General features: G+C 43.7%; 1 protein-coding gene and 1 non-coding gene across 2 annotated transcripts; one reads left to right on the top strand and one right to left on the bottom strand.

Moving 5' to 3' along the window:
* Window positions 1-640: 640 nt before the first annotated feature.
* On the top strand, window positions 641-746 carry LOC144702794 (small nucleolar RNA R71). The gene has a single exon (XR_013581376.1). It is a non-coding gene; the product is annotated as a small nucleolar RNA R71 (small nucleolar RNA).
* Window positions 747-8,178: 7,432 nt separating this feature from the next.
* Window positions 8,179-9,033, bottom strand: LOC144702563 (uncharacterized). The gene has a single exon (XM_078574611.1). It carries the CDS (start codon window positions 9,031-9,033, stop codon window positions 8,344-8,346), a length of 690 nt encoding a protein of 229 aa, XP_078430737.1. The 3' UTR covers window positions 8,179-8,343.
* Between the last annotated feature and the right edge of the window lie 388 nt (window positions 9,034-9,421).

Genomic DNA, 9,421 nt, shown 5'->3' with positions numbered 1-9,421 from the left:
GAAGCTCTTCAATCACCTTGGTGAGAGTTGCATTGGTGGGATCTGAAAAATTCCGGTAATGTTGATAATGTTGTTGTTGAGGTAGATGGTTCGCCTTCGGTTGGAATTGTTGTTGAGGTGGGCGATTGCTATGGTTCCATCCCTGTCCTCCTAAGTTTCCTCGGGGACCCAGTGAGCATTCTTTGTCTCCTGCCTACCTATGGCATTCACCTCTGAGATCATTGCACAAGCTTCTCGAGTGTGGCCATCACTTGAGCATATCTCACATCGAGTTATGTGGTTACTCGAAGAATTGTCATGTGATCTTCCATTATTCGGTCCTTGCCATAGGGATCTCATTTGTTCATTCATCTTCTCCATGGCTTTTCCCATCATGACACCGATCTGTTTTTCAAATCGGTCCATGGTAGTCTGATGTTCAACTTCTCTAACATCCAACAATCCACCTTTTCGAGGAGTAACCCTCACATGATCGGAAGCATGTTGGTGGTAGGCTAAATTGTCTGACATTTTTTCTAGAAGGGCCATAGCTTCATCTTCATACGTGTCTGCCATTGCACCTCCACTCGAAATATCCACTCTTCTTTTTTCGGCGTCATTCAATCCTTCATTAAAAAGTTGAACTAACTCCCATTCGCGAATGCCATGGTGGTGGCATTTTCTTATGAGCCCCATCAATCTTTCCCAAGCTTCACTAAAAGTTTCATTACCTTGCTAAAAATTCTAAAGTTTTCTTCTAAAAGAGTTCGTCCTTGCTACTGTATAGTATCTCTTTAAACAATTTTTTCCATCTCTATTCCATGATTCAAAATTTGTCCCCAATGTTCTAAATCAATCTTTGGCTCTATCCTTTAGGGCATGAGGGAATAGTTACGTTCTCACTGCTTAGAAATCCTAGGGTAGGTTCAACTATCACAGGCTTCATAAAATTTTTCTAAGAAATCATATGGCTCCTCATTTGCCTTCCCTTAAATGGATGGTAGTGATTGAAATTGGTGTGGGTCTATCCGAAACAACACATCATCTCCAATAGTGGCATATATCCTAGTTAAATGGGAGTTTCAGCTGGTGTTGAATATTCTCTAATTCTCCTCCTTCCTTCATCAACTACTTCAGGATTTCCTACTCCATTCCCTATATGGTCCATTGGTGGAATTCTAGTGGATGTCTCTTCTACAAATGTAGGTGCAATGAGAGGTGATTTGGGTGAGGGAAAGTTTTTTAGTGGTGAAGATCTGTCACTATTCTCTGATTCAAACCCAGACCTGAGCTTCATACAGAATCACTAGTTAAAACACAGGCACCCATTAGTCGTTAGCCACAAAATCACATTTGAAATTTAGAATGATAACGAAGATACTTATCAGCAATACAATTAGCACTTCCTAAGTATTTCAATCCAAAATTGGAGGTAAAATGTAGTGCAAGAAAATATATTAAATTTAAAGTCAGCACTTCATATAAAATAAAATAAAAAAGATTTTGAACACAATTTTAAAGCACACAAATAATAAAAATAAAACCAATTGAATTTCCTTAGCATTGCTTCCCCGGAAATAGTGCCAATTGATAAGCCATAAATAAGGGTAAATTTTATAAAATTTCAAGCCCTTGCCATTGTCAATTTTAGCTTATACAATAAAATTTATGAAAATCCTTCTTATGATGTGTAGTAATAAGTACGAGTATCCTCCAATGGAAGGTAGTAAGGAATCCAATTGATGATCTTCTTGAATATTTTGAACCTAATTGGGGTTAACTTAATCTTCAACGGACATCAAGTTACCCTCATTAGAGCAGGAATTTAGAAAGGGGGGTAGAAGAGATGAGAGGAATAGAAGAAATATGGGCTCCAAATTGAAATATTTGATCCAATTGCAAGGATCAAAGCAGCCAATTAGAGAGGTTGAGAGGGAAATTTGGATTTGCTTTGGTTTGTCTTGTTGGTTTGATAATTCAGAAATAACTATACTATTAGATAATAAAAAGGGAAATTCAATCTCCTAGAAATTGAAGTTTTTTTTATAGTTTTCTTAATGTGCACTTGGAAGAGCTAGGTAAATCTGTCAATCTCTCCTCTCAACCTCAATAAGGGCTTGTACATTTCATTCAAGCCTAGCGCTTTAGAAGATCAGACCAAGATCAAGAAAAACGAAGAAGAAATTCAACTAAAACATCATCCGAAATACACTAAAACTTCAAATACAAAGACAAAAACAATGCCAAACAGGTTGATCCAAGCTGGAGCTCCTCTCTCTCTTGCAGCTGTGATAGCGCACCATATAAAATGAGCTCCCCTTTTCGAAATTCAGCTTTTATAATTAGGTTATACGGTGAAAATTACCATTTTACCCCCATTTAGTAATTAATTTTTATCTACCAATGTAGGCTTGATCTGAATGATCTATTACACATAGAAAGAGTAGGTCAAGATGAGAAAATCCATAAAAACATCATCTAAATCAGACTTCAGGATCAAAAGTTATGAGTAAATGAACAAAAACTAATTTTAGCCATTGGATTTAAAACCATTTATTATTAAATTTTCATTTTAAATGCACATTTATGTGTCGTCTTCTCATTGGCTCGTGCATTTTGAATTCCTTTATTTGGGTTTGATCTCTGAGCACCACATACCCCCTGGTGAAAATAAAAACAAAGAAAAAAAGATTAAAAAACTGGTTCTAAAAATTGAAACTCATATGACATGCGTTTCTCACAGCGTCAACAAATATAAATAAGCTATGTCACTGCCTGTGGGTGCACTTTGTATGCGCCGCATGGGCGATGAACTTACGGCCCTGTGGCCACCATCACTAAGTGCCATCGGATTCTCATCTGACGGCTGAGATGGGGCCATGTTGACGCTCGAAAAAATTGCTTGGTTGTTTTCCACAAAAGTCCTTTTTAAAACTTGAAATCGCAGTTGGATGCCGCCCATAAGTATTTGCGTACGTGCCCTTACGCACTCTCCTCTGAATTTTTCCTAAAATCACAAAAACAAATCCTAGCAATTTTCAATTCAATCACTGCAACTTTTACATAATTGTATCTATGCCTCTGCCAAAACAACCAAGAGCTGTTTTCAGGGATATAATTGCAACATGAATTCTGAAAAACCCTTAAAGTTGGAAAATTACTTTAACACTCATTTTCTTATAAATATATTATTGTCCTCTTTAAAACATCATTTCTTCCTCAAATAAAACCCATAAAAATCTTTTTAAATCCTAGAAAATTCCAAAAAATTCTAGAAAATTCAGTAATTCATCCCCACACTAATTAACCTCAAAATTAAATTTTAAATCTGCCATTTTCATTTAAAAATAATTATTTTAAGCTTAAATAAATCCCAAAAATTCATAAAATTAACAGAAAATTAGTTGAAAATTAGAAATCACATGGGAACATTAATTACATGTAGATATATGATACCAACCCCATTTTAATCTCATTAAATGCATAAAATTGTGATGAATTGCTTGAAATAAAGACAGAATGGTCATTTCCCGGGTAGTAACCCCCGATTGTTGGCGCGTCATTCGGAGGTGGGCATCTTACCTTTATATAGCATGGGAATCTATCCTGGGGACAATGTCGGTCCTCATGGTAGCATGGGGAGCAATATCCGACAGGTTGCAGAGATCTCTGTCTTGATTGGCCCGATGGTGGTTGGCGTTGTTAGTGATGATGCACCTACTGATCATATTGTCGATATTGTTGTTGGGGCGATAACAGGTCACGGGGATGGGGTGACGTAGAGCCATCCCTTATCAAAGATTTACCGGGTTGGTGAGGAGCGTTGTCCTCCGATGTCAGTGTGCGATGGGTACTCGGCGGTGGCCTAAGAGACGGCGACAGGCTGATCTGGTCGCTATTGTCAGAGCAGGGCAGGGTACAATCGCAGGTAGCCCACTAGGAGGTGTAGGGGCTCTTGAAGGAGGGTCCCTACTAACCCGAGCAGACGACTCGGTCATGGCACGTTCAGACGAGGTGTCTTAAAAATACAGGCTAGGAGGATCTTCCACTAGAAGATCAGAGACCTTAGGGTGGTACGCGTGATCCTCGTCATAGTAATCATTACTTACGATGGAGTATGGCACTAAGGAAGACAATTATGCTAAAAGTATGGGTTGGGGAAAGGAAAGGAAAGGAAAGGAATGACCTGCATGCAAGATATAGGATGCATGTGATGGATGATGAGGGTGTCGGCAGCCACACAAATAGGGAATCTGGTGATTGTTTACTGATAAGGGATGGACGCGACATCAAGAAATGATGCTGGCAGCTCTTCTTGTGGCGGCAGTATCTCATTCGCGGTGCTGAACTGGCAGTGCTGGCAGTAGCATCAATCGGAGATCATTGTCCTCGTACCTACTCTATGAAAGCAGTAAAATAATCTCGATGAAGGACCAGGAGGGACCCCAAGTGAAGAGAAACTCGAAGTTTCAATCAAGAAGTCCAAATGGCCTTAGGGGCATACCAGCCCTTTTATAGGTAAGGGTGGTTGCCCCAGTGGGCCAACTTAGGGAAAATGTCCAAACAGAGACATTCCATTAATCGTTCAGATAACTTAAAAAGCATTGGAAAGATGAAAGAGCCCAAAAACGTGCTCCATAAAATCCAGAAAGACATAATGAAAAAATAAATAGACTGTTGGGACCAGTCTTCAAGCTGTATACTTGAGACTTTGGTTCTTCGCGTTGGCTCGGGCTCCACGACGTGGCTGCTAGGGAGCTTGGGCTTGGTCTTCCCGATGGTCCTCCATCGAGATTGCTTAGTCAGTGATCTACCCTTTGTATATCGCCATCTTGATCGCCCTTGATATCTACTCATCACAATCCAATTGATCCCCAACTATCGCCCTCCAACCTACGATTGATCAGATCAGTGACCTTGAGCTCTAGGTATGGAACATATTGGTGATAATTCCATTCTATTAACAAGGGTACTATCTCCACTTGAATCAGCAAATCCAAAACACTTGATCACATAACAGCTTACTTGCCCAGCATGCGTCTTTGATGGACAAAATTATGGGTCGTGGGCATCCAGGTTTGAAAACTTTCTCACTTCCCATAGTTTAAATCATCATATAATGGAGGAGCCGCACGCCATCACATCACCTGATTTTGCTGCATGGAATCAGCTTGACTCAGCAATTTTGGCATATATGCTTAAGAGCATCAAGCAGTCCATTGTCAAGCCACTCTCATGTATACGCCAGCTAAGCAACTTTTGACAACGATTGAGATTATGTATACCAACTGAGCCAACATTAGTCGCACAGTGGAAATATTTGAATCACTACTAGCCTGGAAAGAAGGAGACTCTACACTCCAATCTCATTATGGGAGACTTTAGACTTCAGTCCAAGAGCTGGCTATCGATCAGCCCCATATGACGAACCTGCCAATGTTTGAGCGTTATTGCCATGAACTGGTTGCCGCCCTTTACCTAGGCGGACTACATCCATCTATTTTTGCACGGATTAGGAGTACTATCCTCTTGGGTGATCAGGTTCCAGATATCTCCTAGATATTTTCTGCTGCTCTTCGTGTGACAACAGGTATGTCACACACTTCACTCGGAACCTCTCCCGCTCTGTCCGGAATGGCGATCTCTGCCCCTCTTGCTCTGAATATTGAGAATAGTCACCCACCAAGAGGGAAAGGGAGGAATTCCTTTCCTTCCTACAAATACTACGGCAAGTAGAATCATCTCACCTACAAGTGCTGGAAGCAGTTCGGGAAACCAACTATGCGCATCTGGCTATTGAAACTCCTACCCTAGTGACTCTGTTGAATGTCCCACTTCTAGTATTTCAGGTGGCACTTCTGCAGAGTATGACTCTCTTCGTCGCATTGAAGGAGTTTCAGGATCTTCTCATCCAGCGACAGAGTCTGCCCCATCCCTGTGAGGTACACACTCTTCTTGCTTCTTCCTCTTCATCATGGATAATTCATTTGGGGGCGTCAAAACACATGATTGGTACATCTACACTCCTCTCCTCATACAAACAAACCTCACAATCCCCTTCTGTCACCTTTGCCAATGCTCGGGCTTGTCAGATCAAAAGCCTTGGAGATATCTCCGTCACATCCCCCTACCTCTTAACCAAGTCCTCCATGTTCTAGGATTCCCTGCAAATATCCTCTCAATCAGTGCCACCACACGTGCAATCCAGTGTTCTATAACATTTTTTTCTTCATATTATACATTCTAGGATCTGCATACCGGGCGGAGGATTAGCTACAGCAACGAGAATGGATGGGGAATCTACGAGCTGATATTCGATGAAATTTACTCTGTCCCTCGGCTCTTTTCTCTTCACTTCCTTCAAAAACATCTTTTTTGTTAGTACAAACACTTGGGTCATCCTTCCTTTGAAAAGATAGAAAAGTTATTTCCTTTTAGTTCTTTGACTCAATTTACGTATGAGTCATGTCAGTTAGGTAAACATCACTGTTCATCATATCCACGCCAAGATGGACTTCCCACATCTACTCCATTTTACCTACTTCATCTCAATGTCTGAGATCTTTCTTGCACTCCCTCTATTGGTGGCTATCGTTATAATATCTTGTATATTGATACCATACACGAGTCAATTGGAGCTATCTCCTCCACGACGACACCAAAGTTTCATCCACTATCATCGAGTTCTTCAATGAGGTAAAACCCAAAAATATTCTGAAGTGATAATACTCTAGAGTGAATAAAACCCTCACTTGGAATCCTCCATCAAACCTCTTGTTCACACACCTCACAACAAAACAGCATTGCGGAGCGTAAGCAACCATCACCTACTTGAAGTTGCTCACACAATCCTTATTGAGATGAATGTTCGTCACTATCTCTGGTTTGATGCTATTCTCATAGCCACCTACCTCCAAAACCGCCTTCCCTCTAAGGCTCGTAATGATGATATCCCACTTCATCGCCTTCATCCCACTTCCATTCTCTTTCTTTTGCCTCGTCGAGTGTTCGGATTGATTGCCTTTGTCCAAGATCACCCACCCTCACTCTCTAAACTCGCTTTCATGGTCAAAAAAGGGTCTTTATCGGCTTTTCTTAGGCGCAAAAAAGGTATCGTATCTACTTCCCAAATACTTGGGTTTACGTCATCTCAACCAATGTTACATTCCACAAGGAGTTTACGTTCTTATTCTCCAGAAATGACTCTCCAATGCTCAATGTTACAGATACTTCTCTTTTCCTTTTCACTTATCCAGGATCTGATTCACTGGCTCCCACAGATTCGTCCTTGGCTCAGCCTTCCTCATCGGAACCGGATGCAGATCCGCCGACCTCCAATGCTGCCTTACCACCAGCCCTCCTGCATAAGAATACAACCTCCACCTTCTCATTGCTTTTCGTAAAGGTATACGTGCATATACTCAAGCAAAGGCTATCTATAGCCTCAAGTAGAGTCCACGTGCATGGTTTGCGAAATTTGGTTGTCTTCATAAGAAGTTTGGCTTCATACTTTGTAAAAGAAATCCCACCGTGCTCACTGAAATTACCAATGTAGTTGTTGTCATACTTGCAATATATGTGGGTGATATTCTTGTGACAGGTAGCAACGTGAGGGTATTCAGACCACCAAGGATTATCTACAGCAACACTTTAGCGTATAAGATTTGGGGACTCCTAGGTACTTCGTCGGGATTTAATTTCTAATCAAGGTGATAAGCTTGCTCTCTCCCAAAGAGAGTATGCTCTTGATATGATCTAGGAAACAGGACTTCATGGAAGCAAGCAAGAACCATCTCCTATGGAGGTTTGTCCACCATTCTGGGACACGTCATCACCACTCCTCACTCATGTAGATCAGTATCGACAGTTGGTGAGAAAACTCATATACCTTACCGTGACACACCCTGATATTGCCTATGCAGTTAGTGTCCTTAGCCAACTCATGCAGAGACCGCGTCAAGTATAGTGGGCTTGAGCTTTATGGGTTCTTGCATACATCAAAAGTGCACCTAGAAAAGGACTAATCTATCAACGACATCATCATCTTCGAGTTGAAGCATTTACGGGTTCTTGCGCACTAATGTCACACGAATTTGCACGACACCTATCATTTAAGAATAATTCCAACTTTGATAGACAGTGTCAGAGACGTTAAAATTATTAGCACATACTTGGCATCTCGCTGCCTGTTCAATACCGTTTGCTCTTCATAATGAAAGCATTGTGTAATAGATATCCCATTGGGTTTTATAAAGAGGCGTCCGAGTCGCTGACTGCCATCCGAGAGGAAGGATTTATTGAAGAAAAGCTAAAAAAGCACGATGCATGGTGCAAGGTTGCGGGAAAACCCTCGTAAGTTTCCCTTCAAGGACGGCCACCGTAACCCGCGCCAGACCCAGACCCGTATCCAGAGCCGTACCCAGAACCCGAGCCCGACCCATCTCCGCCCCCCCCGCCGCCGCCGCCGCCGCCGCCGCCGCCGCCTCCAGAGCCGCCGTTGCCGGAGCCAGAGCCGGAACCGGATCCATACCCGGAGCCGTATCCGGACCCGTTACCGTTCCCACCTCCGCCGCCGCCTCCTTGGCCTCCGCCACCTCCCCCGCCGCTCCCGTAAGCTCCGTTGCCGCCCCCAGAGCCGTAGCCAGACCCACTGCCGGACCCGTAACCGGATCCGCTACCTCCTCCTTGCCCACCACCGCCGCCTTGGCCTCCGCCACCTCCGCCGCCGCCGCCCTGACCTCCGTTGCCACCGCCGGCGCCGTAGCCAGACCCGCTGCCGGACCCGTACCCAGATCCGCTACCTCCTCCTTGCCCCCCGCCGCCGCCGCCCCCGCCTCCGGAGCCACACCCGCCCTCGACTGCTGCCCCCCCAGCCCCGAAGCTCGAGCCAGAGCCGGATCCGTACCCACTACCGGAGCCATTTCCAGAGCCCCCTCCTCCGCCGCCTCCCCCTCCACTCCCGCCGCCACCGCTGGTTAACATCCTGGCGGCAGAGGACGTGCCCAGGCACAGCATGAGGGCTAAGAGCCCTCCCACGACCTTGAGGTTTCCCATCAGTCTTTTGCTTTCCAACAACAAAACACACTTCGGAACTGGACGTGCTTCGACCGACGGAGCATGGGGTCGTATTTATACTCATTTCGTACCTGTCCGGTGACGTTCGCGTTGAGACTTGGTGAATTCCATTCCAATCGAAAATACTTTCAGTGGTATCTTCGTCCTACAGTCCCACGCTGCGGTAATAAAAGAGGATTATTCAGATTACTAATGTCTTTCTAGAAGTTCAGCGTAGAACAAGGCGCCCGTTCCTCGGTGGGCTCCTCAGTCGCCTTCCGGATAATCTTTCCAGTACTCCACTGGGGGAGGATACGCCGGTGAAACGAGCTGAACGTTCAGACGGCCCAAGAAGAAGAAGGGATAATGTTCGGACGGTACTGCCGAC

Source organism: Wolffia australiana, chromosome 4, assembly GCF_029677425.1.
Source record: "Wolffia australiana isolate 7733 chromosome 4, ASM2967742v1".
NCBI lineage: Eukaryota > Viridiplantae > Streptophyta > Magnoliopsida > Alismatales > Araceae > Wolffia > Wolffia australiana.
This window is presented reverse-complemented; position numbering and strand designations above follow the sequence as displayed.